We start from the raw sequence: 22232 nt of genomic DNA, 5'->3' as shown, positions 1-22232 counted from the left end.
TCACTGATAGTGACAGCTCTTTGGATCTCATATTGAGGCTGCATTCCCACCTGAGCGTAGCTTGTTTGGTATTTTTTTCGGGCGTTTTCATGCGCATTTGCATACAGCGTCGTCCGACGTTTTTTATTTTAGCCAATAGGATAAATTATCATCTTTTCATCACTTGTTGCTATGTTGGTAGATTTTAATTTATCTTCTGCCTGGGTGAAATGTTCTCTTGATTAAAGCGACAAAACGCCCGTAGCAAGCGCCAGTCACTTGAATCGAGCGTTTCCATTACTTTCTATGGGAAATACAAAACGCTCAAAAACGCCCAATTCACGTGACAAAAAAGGGTCCGGAACTTGTTTGAGCTTCAGGCGTTCAGCGTCAGGCGTTTGAGTGGACATGTGAACCATCTCCATTGAGAATAATGTATTTTTTCCCCTCTAGCGTTTTGGAGCGTCGCGCTTCAGGCGACAAAACGCTCAGGTGTGAATGCAGCCTGAGAGTTGACAGCAACAGATTCCAAATGCAAATAGCACACTTGAAATGACCTTTTATCTGCTCCTTCTCCTTGTAAATGGGATAATGAGGAAATAACCCACACCTGGCCATGGAACATCTGAGCAGCTAACTGTGCCATTACTTTTGGTCCCTTAAAAAGTGGGAGGCACATATACAAACTGTTGTAATTCCTACACAGTTCACCTGATTTGGATGCAAATACCCTCAAATTAAAGCTGAACGTCTGCAGTTAAAGCACATTTTGTCCATTTCATTTTAAATCCATTGTGGTGGTGTATAGAGCCAAACAGATTAGAATTGTGTTGATGTCCCATTTATGGACCTGACTGAATGTTTCATAAACATCTGCATTCATCATAAAAAAAAAAAACACACATCCTTTGCTTTCTGAAAGATGTATGGTTTGGGGGATCTTTTGTAAACTGAAAGCTGTAAGGGAAAAGGAAAAACAAAAAAGGCGTTCCAATCGGATCTGCTTGTCAGATTTCCAGGGGGGGGGGGTCTAAATGGAAGCATAGTCTATGGACAGGTGGGTGTAAACAAAGATTTGCACCCTTTTCTGTTTTTTTTTGCCCATGACCTAAATGTGACGCAAAAAAAGGAAGGCTGTACATGGATGCACTTCTATTTACACCAGCCTGCCTATAGACTTAACATGGTCAGTTTTTAGTGCTAGTTCACACAGGAATGTGCCAGCTCGAGCAATGCGATTTTCATCTTATTCATTTGAATGGGCTGAAATCGTATCAAAAAACAATGCATGCAATACAATGCACTGCAACCAGAATACATGGTACTGGCAGGCAAACGCACCGTGTTTGGGGTGTCGCTAGTAATCTATCAACACCTGCAGCCGATCACACCCAGTGTATTTGGAATGTGGTGCAGAAACCACAAACAGAACGCAGGTTTTCCGCACCACGATTCTGGTGTGAACGGGTACACAGGCTGGAGAAAATAAAATAAAAAATAAACTGAACTGACATCCATTTAATTCTGCTCATAGATTTCTCAATGATCACATTGGACACAGTACATTAGCTTTACATTTGGGTTTATAGTTTACACTTTTGCACTGCTCTTACCAGCATGGTGTCAAATGTGCAGCTGGGGGGAGGGGAACACTACATAGAAGGGGAACACTCACCTCTGTTGGTTTGTAACATTCATTAAGAAGTTCCTAAAAAGGAGAAAACAAAAATGCATCAGTCAGCTGGAGATCACTCCACCTACCCCCAGCCCTCTCCCCTGACCTCCACTTACCTTCACTCTCTCTCCTCTCTGCTCATCCGTCTCCATGTCTAACAATTCATCCACATCAATTTCCAGTTCTGGGATTTCTTCTTCCTGTGCAGACAAACACAATGGCAATGTAATAGATGCAGCCATCAAAACAACTCCACCTCTCCCCCGGTAATATGTTTTTTTTCTTCAGGAAAACATGATTACTGAACCTCATGCACCCAAGCCGAAATTTGCATCCAAGTTATACGAATCTGCTTGAACACCAAAATGTGTCAACTGTCTAATATGAAATGTAGTGCCATTCGTACCCTGTGGAAAGGCTAAACTCATGAAAAAGCAGAGAATTTAGGAAAATGTATTATGAAATGACACATCGGGCGCGATTTTGCTAAAGGCATACATAGACTGTTCACTTGCAAAGGGAATTTTCCCCAGAGCTCGGGGAATGTGTTGAAGTTTAATTGGGCAGAGAATACTCAATCACATGCAAGGAAATGGAATACGGTAAATTATTTTGCTAACACATGGGTGATGATGGAAGTATACAGAGCTTCACCTCATTCAGCTTGGGAGCTCCCCCCCCCCCCCCCGTATGGCGCAACTTCCCTTGCAAAGCAAAGTCATTGCCTTTAGTAAATCAACCCCACAGATGCAAACTTGGTTGTTACCGGTAAGAGTCGGTTCACACAGCAGTGGCACGACTTCAGAGGCGATTTGCAAAACGACTTCTGTATAGAAGTCAATGCAGGTCGCCCCGAGCCGCCCCCAAAGTCGTACAGGAACCTTTTTGCACGTCGCACCTATTAGAACGGTTCCATTGCATTGAATGGGACGCGACACGTCAGGCGGCTCAGTGTGAACCGGGTCTAAGAGTTTCATTTTACTTTGCTCCGGTTTTATAAATTATTCAGTGCCTGTCCTTCCCAGGAACCCCCAGCTTCTAGACCGAAATGAACAGATCTGCAGGAAAGTATATACACAAACTGGACTGGAAACTCCTATCCATCCATTAAAATAGGCATAATCATCTGGGTGCATCAGTATGCTCAATTTGTTGCCCTATATTAACTGGGGCAGGAGTCCCCAACCCCCAGGCCGAGGACCGGTACCGGGCCGCGCGGCAAGGGGTTGGCAGCAGACAAGCCCCTTTGTATTGGTGGCCGTTCGCATTGCCACCTAGGCTCCCCTAGTCGGCGGTGGTAGGGAGCAGCAGGAGAGTGAAGCGTTGCCCCGTCAAAACAAACACAAATAGGTCTTGGAAAAACCCTCCTATCAGGTGTAAGGTGAGGAGAGATATATGGATGCAGGAGCCTGATGATCCGAGGTGGGGCCCTGTGCAGTGATCCACTCACCGATAGAGTTTTCATAGAAGTCTCTGCAGTCAAACCTCTCTGCTAATTGCCTGTATTTACAGATCATTAGCAAAGAGGTTTGACTTTAGAGATCACACACAGATCCACGCCCTGTCAGAGGAGACCAATGGTGTGTTACCAGATCGGTCTCCTCCCCTTGCGAGTACCCGCTCTCTACAATTAGAATCACTCACTAGGATACACATAAAACCCCTTGATTGCCCCTTGGTGTTAACCCCTTCCCTGCCAGCCACATTTATACAGTAATCAGTGCATTTGTATAGCACCGATCGCTGTATAAATGTGAATGGTCCCAAAATAGTATCAAAAGTGTCCGATCTGTCCGCCGCAATAAAAATAAAAAAGCCATAAATATATCCCCTATTTTGTAGACGCTATAACTTAAAATCATAAAAATGTCATTTGGGTACAGTGTCGCATGACTGCGCAATTGTCATTCAAAGTGCGACAATGCTGAAAACTAGAAATTGCCCAGGGCAGGAAGGGGGTGAAAATGCCCTGTAGTGAAGGTGGTTAAAAATGATTGAAGATCCCCTTTCAAGTACAAGGCCTTAGATGCAATGAAAACCCATATGTCCATTTATTAAAAAAAAATAAAAAAACACACAACATTTGGACACCAAATGTGATGCGTTTCTGCACTGTAACTCTCCCACTTGTGCGATGTGTAATAGTAAGGAGGGAATGCACACATTTCCTCAATTAAGGCCGCCATGATGAGGTCATCAGTATAGTGTGGGTGGGAGGCAGTTCTCACAAGGTCCTGACCAGCACATCAAGTGACTCAGTACTAGAAACTCATTCACAGGCATCCAACGGATGCTGGAAATGGGAGCTTTGGATTACAGTCCCGTTTTAAGCTGATCAACTTCACCTACCCAACCAATACAAATACAGCAAGACTGGGGTTCTCTTTAACCTTAGGTAATGAGTCAGTTAAAGTTAACTGCAAATTGTAGCGAGGCACAATATTAAATCTACAGAAAGAAATGCGAGGTCCTGCCCATGGAAACCAGACTGCATCGTTCTTAAGGCTGGGTTCACACTACTACACTACATTCATCCTACTTTGCTCTGTGTTCAATGTTTCCCTATGAGAGCGTCTTGTAGCGTCCTACACGAGTCGGTCCGACTTTGAAAATGCTCTCTGTACTACTTTTGGTCCTACATTGATCAGGCCCATTGAATATCATTGAAGTCGGACCAAAGTAGTATCCTGTTCATGAAAGTAGGATGGATGTAGGACCAATGTAGGATAAATGTAGGACCAATGTAGCAGAGCAAAGTAGGATGAAAGTAGTGTAGTAGTGTGAACCCAGCCTGAAGCAGAACTTCAGTCCCACTCAGTACCAGCTGCACTCCCTTAGCACCACAATTACAGCGAGCATACAGATATGAAGGGTTCTGCCCAGCCTTCGGGTCCTGGCAGAGGCCTTCAGCACACCTGTACACATGCAAGCGTTTTTCTTTTTTTAAGTTGTGGGAATTCACGAATAGTCGGCTATGCACATGCAGGGAAAATCCGACAAGTGCAGATGTCCAAAAGAATCCCCCACATGTGCAGATGTGCCATAGGGCTTGCTCGGGACCCAAAGTTATGCAGCTTTCCCTCTGACCATCAGCACGTGTGGGATTTCCCGTGCAAGTGATAATATACTTGGATTAAAGTGGTTGTAAAGGCAGAAGTTTTTTTGTTTTTTTTATTATCTTCATGCATTCTAGGCATGAAGATAAAAAAAAAAAAAAAAACGAAGTCCTCCCAATACTTACCCCAGCCAATCTATCCAGCGATGGTGCAGGAGAGACTCGGCTGCCTGGGACTGTCCCTCCTCATTGGCTGAGACAGCAGCGGAGCACCATTGGCACCGCTGCTGTCAAAATCAGTGAGCCAATGAGAAGGAGAACGTGGCCTATCCACAGCACCGTGTCTGAATGAATATGCGGAGCTGCAACTCAAGCTGCTTGTTGTGGGGGCACCCAGCAGGAGGGAGGGGCCTGAAGTTTCGGTGAAGCACCCCAGATGAGGATCAGGGCAAAAATTACCGAACACAGCAGGCGGGTATAACATAACAGTACAGGAAAAATGCCAACTTTTTCTTTAACTGAAAGAACTTTTTTTTCCTGCATCAAAAACACACACACACACACACAAACACACACGTGGTGTGAACTGGTGCTTAGGCTCTATTTTGTCAGACACTGCAATTTTGGGTGCTCTGTCCACCCATAAACTTAAAATAAAATTTATAGGGAAAGAGTTCCTCGTTATCTGCACTCACCATTAGAAAAGAAAAATGAATAAAAATAAAGTAAGCCTCCCATGATGGATTGTATGTACTATAAAGCCAGCCGCAGGCCAGCGACCTCTTCATGGTGGCCTTGTGGGAAGGGAAGACAACAAACTAAGGTAACCTTCCAGAGGTATAAGGTCGAAAAAAAAAAACTAACTGGGGCTCGCCAACGCAAAATATATAAGATTTGGTGGAATTGACCATTAAATCAAGGTTTATGAATGTGAAAATATTTAATCACTCCAGAAAATATAATTTGAGGAGAAAAGATAAAAAAATTAAAAATTCCTTGGAAGATGCAAATTGTTAATAGAGTTACAGTAATCGCAAAACAAAAAACGTTCTACAGTTCTAGAATGCCCCCACCCACCCAACAACTGGTACGGTTTAAAGATATTTGGAGAACTAATCATTACCAAGCAAGCCACAAGTGGGAACAAAGTGCACTGAATGTTCTTATGCATGTTAATACGGGAGGTCTGCTAGAGGCCCGGAGGCACACTCCATTACTTGAATAAATTGTGCTCTGACTAAAACAAGAAGAGAACCAAAATGTGAACTTATGTACAACAAAATACAGAGCCAACAGTAAAAGCGTCAAGAGGTAAGCTGGGTACATGGTCTGAAAATCTACAGCCAGCTATACCTGGATCGAAATTGGAGATTCAATCAATTTATGGGCATGCTGATCAACTTGGGTACAACCAGCATGGCAAAATTTTTACATGCAATCCTGCCCCCCCCCCCCCCCACTCAAATCAGCATTCACTGTGGTTGATGGGGAGTTGAGAAAAATTCTTTCCTTCCACCCATGATGGAAGGAAAACTTTTTTCTTTTGGAATTATCTATGGGATGCTTAACCACTTCCATACAGGGCACGTATACACCTTCCCGCCCAAGCCAATTTTCAGCTTTCAGCACTGTCGCACTTTGAATGGCAATTGCGCGGTCATGCTACACTGTATCCAAACAAAATTGGCGTCCTTTTTTTCCCACAAATAGAGCTTTCTTTTGGTGGTATTTGATCACCTCTGCGATTTTTATTTTTTGTGCAACAACTAAAAAAAAGACTGAAAATTTTGAAAAAATATATGTTTTTATTTTTTTCTGTTAAATTTTTTGTAAATAAGTAAGTTTTCTCTTTCAATTACGGGCACTGATGGGCACCGATGAGATGGCACTGATGGACATCAATGAGGTGGCACTGATTGGCGGCGCTTGTATGCGGCACTGATGGGCACACACAGGCGGCACTGATGGGCACACACAGGCGGCACTGATGGGCACACAGGCGGCACTGATGGGCACAGAGGCGGCACAGATGGGCACACAGGCGGCACAGATGGGCACACAGGCGGCACAGATGGGCACACAGGCGGCACAGATGGGCACACAGGCGGCACAGATGGGCACACAGGCGGCACAGATGGGCACACAGGCGGCACAGATGGGCGGCACAGATGGGTGGCACAGATGGGCACTGATAGGTGGGCACTGGGCATGGATGGGCACTGTGGGGTGGCACTGATGGACACTGTAGGGTGGCACTGATGGACACTGTAGGGTGGCACTGATTAACCTATGTTGCCAGTCAGTGCCCATTTGTGGGCACTGATTGGCATAATTTGTTTTTTTACAGTCTTTTTTTTGATCTGCCCTTTTTTTTTTTTTTTTTTTTTTTTTACAGCCTTTTTTTGGAGCCTTATTTTTTTTTTAACTGCCCTTCCCTGGTGGTCCACGGTGGGCTTCCCTGGTGGTCCATGTGGCGATCCGAGGGGGGGCTGCGCTGATAAACAATCAGCGTGAACCCCCCCTGTCAGGAGAGCAGCCGTTCGGCTCTCCTCTACTCGCGTCTGTCAGAGGCGAGTGAGGAAGAGCCGTCAACGGCTCTTCCTGTTTACATCGTGATCAGCCGTGATTCGACAAGGCTGATCATGTGGTAAAGAGTCTCCGTTAGAGACTCTTTACCGAGATCGGTGTTGCGGGGTGTCAGACTGACACCCCGCAACAACGATCGCCACGATGCGCGCCCCCGGGGGCGCGCAGCGGCTCAGAATTCTGAGGACGTCATATGACGTCCGGTCAGGATTCTACAACCACTTTGCCGCCGTCAATCTGTCATGTGGTTAATGACCGGCTTTTGTTGAAGTGACATGCGGAAAAATGAGCTTCCACTTAGCACTTGCAGTCAATGTTAGAATACAATAAGTCTAGCAGGGGAGATCGTCACACCAACATTACTTGTGTTGGTACAGCGATCTGTAATTTTTGTTTTTGTTTAACCTGCTGGGTTGAATGAAAAAAAAAAAAAAAAAAAAAAACCTCACACACAAACACTTGCAGTGTGCATCAGGCTTTAGAAAAGAACAGACGCATCCCAATCCACGACCCCCACCTGATAGAAATCTCACATACCAGCATTGTACTGTGGCAAGACCCTATGGCAGCAGGCACACCGAGCTACTTGCCTTTGCTTCATCATTTTGAATTACACAGGTTGGTTTTGAAGGACAGGGTAAAAAAAGGAGGATGTACAATATCTCTGCAATACTTGCACATTTTTCTGCATTTTATTCCATTAAAAGACCCTGCAAGTACAAAAAGATATCAGAATCTGCCAGAAATGCACCCAGCTACTATGTACTGTAGTGGGCTGACAACACAGCATTTTGTGGACTGAGTGCTGTCAGCCCATCCACTGTTTTGTGAAACTACACAACTACACCCACTCTCAGATCTCTACAATGTGAAGGCTAATCATTCGATAGAGATAAAAAAAAAAAAATTGCACACACTTTAAATGTGGCAGCCAGGTTTAATCAATAGTGAGGCAATAGGACAGCCCAAAGTGTTCCTTCTCCAAGTTGGCATTGCCTGAATGTTAGAATTCCTGGAGTACGTGAGGCAGTGTTCAGATGTTGCGTTTCAACAACGAGCGTTCCCGCTCGTGATTCTGAAAGTACGATTTACACCCATTTCATGTCATGCATAGAACAACCCGTTCACTTCAACAGGCTGCCCTATGCGGGGGTTTGCCCACCTTAAGAATCTCCTGCTCCTTTTTGGGCGACAAAGTTAGCGCAATTTGTAATTGTGCATTTTGCAGCCATTGCCGTGTGACAATCGCGACAGAATCACACCACATTCGGAGCGCCATTAGGAATAAGGGCACCCATACATGTGCCATGTGCTTTACTACAATCTGGATCTGGGGCGATTCTGCCCATGATTCCAAATCACCTAATGTGAACAGGGTCTGAGAAAAGACCTGACAGGCAAGTGCAAGCCTCAGAGCATATCTGCATGTCATAAGGAAAGGCTTACTACAGGGCCCAACTTCATACAATTTGTTTTTGGTTTAGATTAGGAATAGGGAAGAGGTCTTCTGCACACAAGTGTCGAAATAAACACCCAGATACATTTTAAGTTCGGCTTTAAGTGCACACAGACACATGCAATGCTTATCTATAGTTAAATACACTCGGCTTATTCGCACCACAATTTCAGTGTTGCAGATTCGTTTTTTGCAGGTGCCTTTGGATGCCCTTTTAAACGCTTTCCTAATGTTTTCTTCTGCTTTTTTTATTTTGACACTTGTTTCTTACATGTGTTCAGGTGAAAAACTGCAGCATGCTTGACTTTTTTGGAAAGCACTGGAACAGAGCACACTGGTGTGGGCTAGGACCATTGGAATACAAGGCAAGTGTATGCGTTTCGGATAGAGATGCCACCTCATCCCTTTAAACCCAAACACACATCAATTACACAGAGTCTGTGGCCAATTTATTGCATATAAGGCACAGAGTTAAAAGCGGTGTTCCAGCGATAAAAAAAAAATATATACAAAAAAAAATATATTAAAAAAAGTCAGCTGCTACAAATACTGCAGCTGCCGACTTTTAATATATGGACACTTACCTGTCATGGGTGCCCGCAAAGTCAGCATCTGAAGCTGATCTGTCCGTCGGCTCTCGGGTGCTGCCTCCGCCATCTTTGGTAAGGGAATCAGGAAGTGAAGCCTTGCAGCTTCACTGGTCCCTGCGTGAGTCGCGCTGCGCATCTTCACTAGTCCCTGTATGTCTCCAAAAAAAAAGCGGGGTGGTGGGGGGGAGAGAGTGGGCGCCGGACGTAGCGTAGGTCACCGCAGTGATCTATGCCAGGAAGTGGGAGCAAATACCTGTATTACACAGGTATCTGCTCCCTCCTGAAAGGTGCCAAAAAGTGGGGGGGGGGGGGGGGGGTCCAAAAAGTGGAGGTTCCATTTTGGGTGGAACTCCACTTTAATTACCACCTTAATCAGTCACAGAACCAGTGTAATTAATGTGTTTGGGTTTAAAGGGATGAGTTGTATAAATGCACTGGAAAGCATCTGGTGTGAACCAGCTCTCAGTATATTCAGTCAAGCTGTATTTATATAAATTTTGTACACATGGGAACCGGTTAACCTGTTTTTTTTTTGCAGCTAAACACATAGTCACAAGTACAGATATTTATCTGGAAAGCATAAAGCTAGTTAATATTCACCTATTTCTCCTGTGTTAAACAGAGAAGGCCCATAGGGATGAGGCCCTAGGTGTATGCCCAGCCCAAACTTAAAATTTTGTTTTTTGTTTAAAGCGGTTGTAAACCGCATAAACATTTTTTTTTTTTAAACCTGCAAGGCAAAAGGTATAATCAGCTAGTATGCACCGCATACTGGCCGATTATGAAATACTTACCTCTGAACGAGGTGAATTACACTTACCTGGTCTACGCCGAGCGAGATGTCATCTTGCTCCGGCGTGTCTTCCGGGTATCGCCGCTCCAGCGCTGTGATTGGCTGGAGCGGCGACGACATCACTCCCGCGCGGGAGATTTAAATTCGGCAAGGTCCGGCGACTGCTGGTCCTTTCGCCGTGGATCCCCCCTGCACATGCGCCGCTGCAATCAACGGCGCATTGCGAGGGGAATATCTCCTAAACCGTATTCTTTATACCTACAGGTAAGCCTTATTATTAGGCTTACCTGTATGTAAAAGTGAAAAAAGTGGGTTTACAACCACTTTAATAGTTTAGAGCTCCTGTTGGGTTTTACTGGCATCTGAGGGGCTTCATTAGAGAGACTTTCCCCTCACTTGAGTTTGCGATGGTGGTTTCAGCAGACAGAATTGCAAAAAGATCTCCAACAGCAACACAGACAGAAATTAATAATACCTTTTAGTAGAGTGATATAGAAGGCAGAACCCCTGTCAGCTTTTCATTGTTGTGTCCCTGTTGCCGATTTTCCCTCCATTCCTGTCCCCATGACAGTGAAGGGAAGCCTTTCTAATGGAGCCCTGAATAGCAGTAAAACCTTGAAAAAACACTTTATCCAAAATTAAAATAAAAGACGATTTGCTTGGACATGCACTGTACAATAACATTTCTGTCAGGTTTTTAATCCTGTCCATCTAACAAATGGGTGTAGAGTTGTAACTGGGACAGGAAGGCTCACACCACCATGAATACATTTTTCAGAAGTGCCAAATATTCCTCACCATTTAAAAAAAAAAAAAACAAAAAAAAAACACTGTTGCACAGCCACAGGCCTGACTGTGCTTGCAGCCCTCAGGGACCACACAACGGTGCCATCTTCCTCATGCTCTGCTACTAAACATACACTAGGTAGACAGTAAAAGGGAAAAGCGACATGCTGTACATTAAGAACAGGAGGGGTCAGAAGGACAGCGTTATGGTGAATGAGCCTGAGGGCACCACAGAGCAAATTAGGTTTTTTACTCTCTTCGCTAAACTTTAAACCAGGAACATGGGGATAAAAGGCACACTTATACTTGAGAACAGAAATAATTCTGTGAGCTACAATGAAGCTTTAGTTGTTACTGAAAAGTTGCATCATGCCCAGCATGGAGAAACATATGACATGACAGAGGCGATTTATAGTAGAGGGTCATACAGTCTATGCCGTGGCAGGAAGAGGTAATAAATACAGATCTTGTGGCTAGTGACTCACTTCTAGTACTCGTGTCTCTGCTGTGCAACCGCCTGCTAAAATACCACATAATGCAGCCCAACTACAGAGCTGAATATAAAAATACCGTACATCTAGTGACAATGAAAAAATGACTAGCAATATGCAAGCCTAAGAGAGAATATATATTATATACATATACACATATACACACACAAACACACACACATATACATATACACACACACACACACATACTCAGTACCCACAACATTTATAGGGCGGTCAGCCATGAAGGCATAGTCTGTCTGCTCTCAGGGCAACAAACCTTCCGAACACTCCGTACATGAAGACATGCCAACGAAGACATGCCAACCTAGCAAATTTATTTCAACTGGAGAAGGGAGGATGAGCAGGCAAATGCTTCCAGGGAGACTCATCTTTTAGCTGTAAGCTGCTGCTGTGACAGTCATGTCTATGAGCTTGCTCATGGGTCAGTTAAGATTCAGGAACATTTTGTAAAATAAAATACAATGTCAGCTCTAGGATTAAGCTCTTTCAAGTGAAATACTTCAGAGAGAAACCCAGGCAGCTAAAAAAAAAAAAAAAAAATTATATATAAGGGGGCAATGGAATTCTTTAAATCTGGCCATACTGTATAGCGTGCCGCTGAGAGCCTGAGCAAGCTGCTTTCCCCTCCACAGTAAGATGCCGTGTCGCTGGAGGGGCAGAGCAGAGAGTGGTGATGGACAGTCACCGCTGTCGGCTTAGTAAGATCAAAAACTGAGCAAGCAGAAATCACCCCTCTTCTCAGTCTTGGAGCAGAGGACAGCTGCGGCATCAGACTGATGCTGCAGCCATCCAGGGGAGCATGTATGCTTATTCCCCCCCCCCCCCCCAAATCCCACACTTCTCCTTCAAGTGAATGTCATACCTGTATCAAGGCTCACCAAAAGCCTGGCTGAAAAACTAATGGGAGAGGACCGTGACATTTCATCTGTGATATGGGAGGTCTTGCATGTTGGGCATGCTCCCTCTTTCCAAACCCATGCACACACAGTGCTGCCCCCCCCCTTCGCTACCATGGCTGAGTTCAATGCTGCTGCAACAGGGGAGGAAGAACACATGCACAAGACTTAAAAGAGGAAGAGCATAATTAAGCTCCAATATTGAAACCCAGATCCTCCTTACTTTAATTTTGACAGCAGTAAAATAAGTCCTACCAAATGCCAAGTGGTCCTAAACATCCCAGGTGGCAGAGGTAAAGTGCAAAAATGGCAAGGTATGCCATAAATGAAAGGAGGTCTGACATTCTTAATAAACTGTATACGTTCTGTACACCATCTATGTACAGAACGGCTCCAGGTTGCCATATCGTATCGCCTTTTATAAAACTTTACAGCATTGCAAAAAAAACATTTTTTAAATAATTATAAAAAAAAAAAAACATTCCATCACAATAGCATACGCTTATGCCATGTTTTTCTTTTATTTGCAATTTTCCCCCCACAAAGTGGAGTTACCCTTTAACCATTAAAAGCAGCTAGAATGGTGAGAGATGACTTGTTTTAAAAGCCTTTACTGCTTGCTAAATATGTAATGCCCATAATCTGGGCACTGGTGGCACTTTAAAGTTTTCAATCAATTTCAACTAAAGAGGTTTAAATGCCCAAGGTCAAACAGGTCATTGAATTTCCATCCAATGTTGGATGAATGTGTGTGAATAAATGCACATCCTTCCCGTGTACACCTTGTATTTTACTATTCTGGGGCTGCATCTCTACTTTGTTGTCTTTATGCTGCTAAATTTGAACATTTTAGAAAGCTCTGTAGATGGTCATGCTCATGGCATCAAGCAAAAAAAAAAAAAAGGTGATTTCCAGTAAGGCACCAAAGGACATTGCAAAAACTGTGCATGATAAGCAAATACCGTAAATACTATTTACCATGTACATAAAATTTCAGTTCCCTACTTTAAAAGTGTCACACTAAACACAAAAAAATAAAATACAAATTATGATTTGTAAATACACATACACTTTAACTGTTATATCATATACATACACACCCCCCTAGTGTTGGCCCCACAAGTCTGATGACCTAGACACCTAATCATGCGTTCTGTTAAAGAGGAGTTTCCAAGTGCAGATCAACCAGATCCTTCCCTTCAACCAAGATTTTGTTACTGAGGATTTCAGCATTACTCGACACATTTGTTTTTGCCCTTTTTGATAGATTGGGATAAAGTTTATTTTTATAATTATTTTTTCCCGGGTCGGGGAGGTTCCTACTCACTTCCTGTCCCAACAGCTGAGGCAGTAAAAAGAACAGAAAATCTCCCCAGTGGGAATAGGACCAGCAATAAGAATGTGAGTGAGCGCTTTGAACCCTCCAGTTAAAAAAAAAAAACCAGAACAACTCATTGTCCTTTTGACAGGGGGACAGGAAGTGATCTTCCCATCATGGACACAGACAGCAATAAAAGAGGTTTTACCATTTCTCCATCACATGTTTTGAGTTGAGGTTAAACTTGAAAGCCCAACACCAGGCGAATTCCCCCCCATGCAGTGGGGCCATGCCCACACTTTATGGGTCAAGTGCTCATTTTTTCTAGGGGTGAGCACAAGTTCATACTCACCTGATCCCTTGATCCTCCCAAAAACCAGAGGGTGGACTGTACCCATCTATGTAGCATACTCCAAGTGTGCTGACACCAGAACAGTTATACGGCGGCAGGTCGGCTCCCCTGCGCGAGAGCCCGTAGCTATATGTCAGCTCTCGCGCAGGCCACTAGGGGCGCGTGCGCGCCCCGACTCCCGTGCACATGCCCGGTGGGTGCGATCACCGCTGGGCACACGCGATCGCTCGTTACAGAACGAGGACCAGGAGCGGTGTGTGTAAATACACAGCTCCCGGTCCTGTCAGGGAGAGAAATGCTGATCTTCTGTTCATACATTGTATGAACAGAAGATCAGTCATTTCCCCATGTCAGTCCACCCCCCTACAGTTAGAACACACCCAGGGAACATATTTAACCCCTTCCCCGCCCCCTAGTGTTAACCCCTTCACTGCCAGTGGCATTTTTATAGTAATCCAATGCTTTTTTATAGCACTGATCGCTATAAAAATGCCAATGGTCCCAAAAATGTGTCAAAAGGGTCCGTCGTAATGTCGCAGTACCGGAAAAAAAATAAATAAAAAAAAAAATAAAACGCTGATCGCCGCAATTACTAGTAAAAAAAAAATATATATATATTAATAAAAATGCCATAAAAATAACCCCTATTTTGTAAACGCTATAACTTTTGCGCAAACCAAACGCTTATTGCGATTTTTTTTTTTTTTTTAGAAAAATATGTAGAAGAATACGTATTGACCTAAAAAATTTTTTTATATATATATATATATATATATTTGGGGGATATTCATTTTAGCAAAAAGTAATTTTCAAAATTGTCTCTCTATTTTTGTTTATAGCGCAGAAAACGCAGAGGTGATCAAATACCACCAAAAGAAAGCTCTATTTGTGGGGGAAAAAAAAAAAAAAAAAACAACGTCAATTTTGTTTGGGAGCCACATCGCACGACCGCGCAATTGTCAGGTAAAGCGACGCAGTGCCGAATCGCAAAAAGTGCCATGGTCTTTGACCAGCAATATGGTCCAGGGGTTAAGTGGTTAAGAAGAAAAAAAAAATTTTACTCAATCAATTGGTGAGTAAGGAAAGCGTGGAAAAATTGTTTGCTCACCAGTTGACAAAGAGCTGGTCTCAGACAGTTAATTTCCCCACATTGTATACTATTGTCGTGGTTATAACAGATATTAAATGCATTGACAGCATATCAATCAGGAAGCTCTCCTCTGGTTACATTCTCCATAGAGTAATACAAATTAAAAATCCAGCAGGGATGGTGGGAGCCCCTCATGGTTACAGCAGCTGTACAGTCTGTAAGAACAACTGGACTGGCCGGGGGAGTTTGTATCCGGGGGCCACAAAGCATGGATTTGACCAGATTGTGGACAAGGGGAGTATAATATTTAAAGGGGAGTTCCACCCACAATTTCATTTTTTAAATATAAATACCCCTGTAATACACAAGCTTAATGTAGTCTAGTAAAGTTAGTCTGTAAACTAAGGTCTGTTTTGTTAGGTTGTTACAGCATTTAGACACTTTATAAAATAGAAATTGACTGGGGCCATCTTAAGTGTGGGCATCATGAAGCCAGACTGTATGACTTCCTGGATTTCAGCCTTGCAGATCTCGCACAAGCGATGTAATGGGTTTCAGTCAGGTTTCCATAGCAATGGGACCATCAGAGGAAGTTGCCGCCCCAGTGTGAACCAAAAGAGAGATGTTGAAAGTTGTTCACATTTCATGAAAGTTCCTGTGTGTTTTCAATATATAGCAAATATTCTGTGAACAAGGGCACATCTAATCAGCCTATAAAATTATCTGGGTGCATTTAATGCAATAACATACTGCCAGCACACCCCATTACTAGTTTATAACATATGCACATTGAAACCCAAAAGGCAATCTAGCACAATTGTCAGGGTGTAAGTAGGACAAATTGTGTCAGCTATAACTCCTATTAGAAAGCCTCAAACCCATGTTCATTGAATAATCTACTGCTACTATGGTTACTGGAAGTATATATACCCCCCATCCCTGGGGAGAAACCGATTACTTCCAGCATAGGAATACATCATGTATTATTTAGTAAGGGCCACCATTGGCATTGGGCTGTGCTGGCAGCCTTGCCCAGAGCAGACTCAACGCAAAGTCAAGATAATCTGCTTTGTTTAAAGGTCTGAAGTCAGTTCCCACCGCTGTGCGAGTTCCTGCATGTCAAATTTTCCCAGCATATCACACTGACAAACAACCAAAACCCCACTAGGGCATTTTCTGCATGAAGGTAAAAAAACCTTCCAAAATTAGCTCACCGCCACCCCACCTCTAAATACTTACCTGAGCCCAAACTCGATCCAATGCGGTGCCCAAGAGCAGCATTGCTTCTCTCTCTCTCTCTCCTCACTGGACATAAAGGCAGCGGCGGAAGCCACTGGCTCCTGCTGCTGTCAATCAAATCCTGTGAAAAGGCAGCTGGGGACAGGGCCAAGCAGTGCTGCGTGTGTCTATAGACACACATAGCGTGACTGCCCCCACAGCAAGTTTTCTCTTCTGGGGGCAAACATTGAAGAGAAAGAATGAATGAACAGCACAGACGAAAGGAGGAAGAAGAAGATCGGGCCGCTCTGTGCAATACCACTGCATAGAGCAGGTAAGTATAGACAGGTTTTTTACAAATAAATCCTTTCCAAATATTTAAAATAGTGTGTGTGTTTATAGCCGTATTTTTTATTTTTTTTAGTCCAACACACACACACACACACACACACACTGTACCGTTACCCCCACCTGCACTGCAAGGGTTAAATGTTCTTTAACTCTGGAGTAAAAAAAGAAGAGACTGAGCTCTGGCAGGCTCCAGCACTCTTCTCTTTTCACCAACACTTCAGGCTGTGGGTTGTCCCTCGCCCTCACCATGTACAATGCAGGCCTATTTGCAAGGGTAGGTTTTTTTTTTCCTTGTGTCCTTTTAAGCATTCTTGAGCTTTTAACCACTTCATTACTGGGCACTTAAACCCCCTTCGTGCCCAGACCAATTTTCAGCGCTGACGCATTTTGAATGACAATTGCGCGGTCATACAACACGGTACCCAAATTATATTTTTCTCATTTTTTTTCCAACAAAGAGAGCTTTCTTTTGGTGGTATTTGATCATCTCTGCGATTTTAATTTTTTTGCGCTATAAACATAAGACAGAGTTTTTATTTATTTTTTAAGAACACAATATTTTTTACTTTTTGTTATAATAATATCCCATTTAAAAAAAAAAAAAAAAAAATTTCCCTCGGTTTAGGCCGATACGTATTCTTCTACAAATCCGAAAAGGCGTATATTGATTGGTTTGCGCAAAAGTTATAGCGCCTACAAAATAGGGGATAGATTTGTGATTTTTTTTTCTTTTTACTAGTAATGGCGGCGATCTGCGATTTTTTTTGTCAGGCCTGCGATATTGCGGCGGACGTATCGGACACTTTTGACACAATTTTTATACAGCGATCAGTGCTATAAAAATGCACCAATTACTGTATAAATGTGACTGGCAGTGAAGGGGTTAACACTAGGGGGTGAGGAAGGGGTTAAATGTGTATCCTGGGTGTGTTCTAACTGTGGGGGGGAGGGGACTGACTGGGGGAGGTGACCGATCCATGTCCCTATGTACAAGGGACACAGATCGGTCTCCTCTCTCCCTGACAGGACGTGGAGCTCTGTGTTTACACACAGAGCTCCACGTCCCTGCTGTCACCGTCCAAAGACGTGCACTCGGCACTTGAGAGCCGCGCTGTGGACGTCTTTTGTCCATAGCGCGAATCCCAAGTGGTTAAGATGCTTTTTTTTTTGGTTTAGAAACGCAAAAGCGCTTGAAAAATGCAGTGTAAAAGCGGCCCAAGACCCCTTTCACATTGAGGGCGTATTGCAGGTGCTATAGCGTTAAAAATAGTGGCACAGATTCAAGTAGAATTGCGCGATATTTGCGGGGGAGCAGGGCAACGATTTTGCCCTGCGCCCCCGCAAATATTTTGGGCTGCCCTCGATTCACGGAGCAGTAGCTCCGTGAATTGCGAGGGCGCGCCGGCAAATTTGCCCGGCGTAAGCGCGCGCAAGTTAAATGATCCCGCCGGGGGCGGGAATCATTTAAATTAGGTGCGCTCCCGCACCGAGCGTACAGCGCATGCTCCTTCGGGAAACTTTCCCGACGTGCATTGCGGCAAATGATGTCGCAAGGACGTCATTTGCTTCTAAGTGAACGTGAATGGCGTCCAGCGCCATTCACGTTTCACTTACGCAAACGCCGTGAAATTCAAATTTCACGGCGCGGGAAGGCCGGCTATACTTTAGCATTGGCTGCCCCTACTATTAGAAGGGGCAGCCTTGCGCTAAAAGTAGCCATACGGAAACTCCGTACCTGGCTTGCGCGGGGCCCGCGCAAGCTTGTGAATCAGTGGTTGTATGCAATTTGCATACTACACGCTGATACACAATGGGAGCGCCCCCTAGCGGCCCCCGCAAGAATGCAGCCTAAAATCTGCGAGGCATAAGAGCCTTATGCCGCGCAGATTTTAGCCTGCAGTCGGTGCAACGAGGTTCCTGAATCAGGAGCACTCGTTACACCGGAGCAAGTAAGCACTTGCGCTGCGTAACCTATGGTTGCGCGGGCACAAGTGCTTCTTGAATCTGGGCCAGTTGTGCCTACAATCCGCCCTCAAACAGCTGCTACATTGTCTCCAGTGTGAAAGCCCTCAGGCTTTCACACTGAAGTGTTGGCGCTAGCAGGACAGTAAAAAAAAGTCCCGCTAGCCGCATCTTTGGAGTGGTGCGTTTACCGCTCCTCCACTGTTGCTGCCCACTGAAATCAATAGGACAGCGCGGCTATACCGCCTGCAATGCACTGCTTTCTCGGCCGCTAGCGGGGGTTAAAAGCACCCCGCTAGAACACTCACGCCCCTCCATTAAAATAAATAGCCCACCATCAAACTAGACAATGGCAAGGTCAATTGGGACAAAGTGGGGAGGAGGATTTAGTCACTCAACATTATTACAACCAAAGCAGAAGTATGAACGTCCTGTAATATTGCGACATTCACATAATTAGCCAGCATTCAAAGACCCCCCCCCCCCCCCCCCGTGTCACACAACATTCACCAACTAGTCTTACCATATCCAGGGAAGGGGGGGGGGGGGGGGGGTGATCTGCATTTATAAACACAGGTCTGCAAGTGCATGCGACTCAGACAGGCAGCAGGACACAAACCAAAGGAAATAGAGAGACTTGAATGGAGTTGCGAGTGTGCCTGCTGGAGTAAACTGTACGTCCCCACAGGAGGAAATGTAACCATGTACATCTAAACAAAGAAAGCGGTCATTACGCAGGCGTTGGCAAGAATTCACAACACTCTGGAGACAGAATGAAATTACTGAGTAGAAGACAACAGTTGCTGGAGCCAGTGTCACATTTAACAGTTCCCTGTAAATCTGTGACAAATGGCTGTGAAGTTACATGGCAGTGCTTCCTGTAGGTACACGGGCGCGCCGCACGCCAAATCGAGGATAAATACTACCTACAGGGAATAAATGGAGGCCGGCCATGCATGCCGGATCTGGCTGCTGACCCATTGTTCTCACACAGATCTTTATACAGACACACAGATTGGCAGAAGTTGTAGGTCTGTGTCTATTGAGAGGGGCTGGGGTGGTCGGCCTGTCTCAGAACAGTGATCCATTTATTTTCCGGGCACGCTCAAATCGTACATACCAACCATGAACATTTTCTATCATTTGTCACCTTAATATTCTACCAATGTCAGTCTAGGGTATACAGACCACGTTATGCACAATTACACTTCTACATAATAGACATGGTATTCTGTACTAGTTTACATTAATATTAACGTGATACTAAACACACACTGTTTAATTTACATAGTCCCTTCTATTTCTGTATATGGATGATGGCACTGTAATTATTTTACCACACACAGCTCTGGAATACATTAAAAATTAATTTCAATCGTTTTAAATTGTCATACAAATATATATTTGAAATCAAATCTTTATTATTTTGTGGCAATAACATACTGCATACTTTGGGCAAATTTCTGTCAGTCGCAGGCTGTGTCACGCCAGCCCCCCCCCCCCCATCTTAGAATGAGAGGGAGGTGAAGCATCCATTAATCTACATTTAATATCCCTCCACCATTGTGTTTATCCGGTTAGTGGGCATGGAATGTCATTTATCAAAGTGTATACGGCCACATGCGTGATTCCAGAAACTCACTGAAAACTGAGCATGTGCAGAGCTGCCACTATAGCTGGAATATCCCTAGCTGAATTGGGGACATGGCAAACAGCAGGATCAACCAGTATTTTTTTGCAGAATACAGAAAACAAATCTCATAGTGCCCGAGTGAGTATGAATAGCACTTATTGATTTTATTTTTAGGATGTGGGTTTAGTGACAATTTATATTAAAATAAAATACAATAGTGGCCAGACTTTCCACTACAGTTGTCTTTTTCCAGAATGGATGACACCCAGCATCATTGAACCCACTTCCTTTGGCTTCTCTACATAAAGATGACCTAGGCTATAAGAAGATTGACAAGACCCTGAAACTGAGCTGCAGCACGGTGGCCAAGTCCATACAGCGGTTTAACAGAACAGGTTCCACTCAGACCAGGTCTCGCCATAGTCGACCAATGATGTTAAGTACACATGCTCCACATCATATCCAGAGGTTGTCTTTGGGAAATAGGCGTAGGAGCGCTGACGGCATTGCTGCAGAGGTTGAAAGGGGGGGGGGGGTCAGCCTGTCAGGGCTCAGACCATAAGCCGCACACTGCATCAAATTGGTCTGCATGGCTGTCGTCCCAGAAGGAAGCCTCTTCTAAAGATGATGCATAAAAAAGCCTGAAAACAGTTTGCTGAAGACAAGCACACTAAGGACATGGATTACTGGAACCATGACCTGTGGTCTGATGTGACCAAGATAAACTTATTTGGTTCAGATGGTGTCAAGCACATGTGGCAGCAACCAGGTGAGGAGAACAAAGACAAGTGTGTCTTGCCTACAGTCAAGCATGGTGATGGGAGTGTCATGGTCTGGGGCTGCATGAGTGCTGCTGGCACAGTTCATTGAGGGAACCATGACTGCCAACATGTACTCTGACATACTGAAGCAGAGCATGATCCCCTCCCTTCAGAGACTGGGGCTCAGGACAGTATTCAAACATAACAACCCCAAACACTTCTCCAAGACGACCACTGCCTTGCTAAAGAAGCGGAGGGTAAAGGCAATGGACTGGCCAAGCATGTCTCCAGACCTAAACCCTATTGAGCATCTGTGGGGCATCCTCAAATGGAAGGTGGAGGAGCGCAAGGTCTCTAACATCCACCAGCTCTGTGAAGTCATCATGGAGGAGTGGAAGAGGACTCCAGTGGCAACCTGTGAAGCTCTGGTGACCTCCATGCCACAGGCAGTGCTGGAAAATAATGGTGGCCACACAAAATATTGACACTTTGGGCCCAATTTGGAAATTTTCACTTAGGGGTGTACTTTACTTTTCTTGCCAGCGGTTTAGACATTAATGGCTGTGTGTTGAGAAATTTTGAAGGGAAAGCAAATTTACACTGTTATACAAGCTGTATACTCACTTTACATCAGGGCTCGACAAAACCCAGGCGCCAGGTCGCAATGGCGACTGGAAATCGAGTCCTGGCGCCCGGGCTACACCGCAGCAGCTGTAGGTATTTGGACTGCAGCCTGGGCTAGCCAAGATTGAGGCTGTCACTTTTTACGAATCAGCGCCCTCTGGTAGACGGTGCTGTGACGATAACAGCTTGCTCTGTCTGCCTGCCAACTTCCGACATCATCTTCCCAGTTTGACAGCTGGGCAGGCATGTACTGTCCCGCCCCCCCCCCCATGCTGCTCTGGTCCCCTCCGCTCCTCTGTCGTCCCCCCCCCCCCCGCAGCGCTCACCTCTCTCGGGCTTAGTTAAGCAGCGCAACTCAATGACATGTTCCTCGGGAGTCGGCACTAAGAAGCTCATACGATCCGGAAGGAGGGCTCACGGCAGCCGCACACAGCTGTGATATAAGCTTCCTCGTCACCCGTTCTCCTGCTATTTCCTTCCCCCGCTCTCCATCCTGTCTGCTGCCGCTGAGAGTCTAGATGGAGAGCGGGGGAAGGAAATAGCAGTAGAACGGGTGACAAGGAAGCTTGTATCACAGCTGTGTGCGGCTGCC

At 44.7% G+C, this 22232-nt stretch overlaps 1 protein-coding gene across 1 annotated transcript in view; it reads right to left on the bottom strand.

Moving 5' to 3' along the window:
• Positions 1 to 22232, bottom strand: part of PPP1R14B (protein phosphatase 1 regulatory inhibitor subunit 14B) — a 30580-nt gene that overhangs the window by 2473 nt on the left and 5875 nt on the right. Inside the window, exons 2-3 of the mRNA XM_040329025.1 lie at positions 1771 to 1854; positions 1655 to 1687 (exon numbers count right to left, since the gene is read on the bottom strand). Of these exons, the coding sequence (XP_040184959.1) occupies positions 1655 to 1687; positions 1771 to 1854 (117 nt within the window). The remainder of the gene's footprint in view (positions 1 to 1654; positions 1688 to 1770; positions 1855 to 22232) is intronic.

The sequence above is a fragment of the Rana temporaria genome, chromosome 11 (genome assembly GCF_905171775.1).
Source record: "Rana temporaria chromosome 11, aRanTem1.1, whole genome shotgun sequence".
Taxonomy (NCBI): domain Eukaryota; kingdom Metazoa; phylum Chordata; class Amphibia; order Anura; family Ranidae; genus Rana; species Rana temporaria.
Note: the sequence above shows the minus strand (reverse complement) of the source record. Positions and strands in the feature narration are given on the sequence as shown.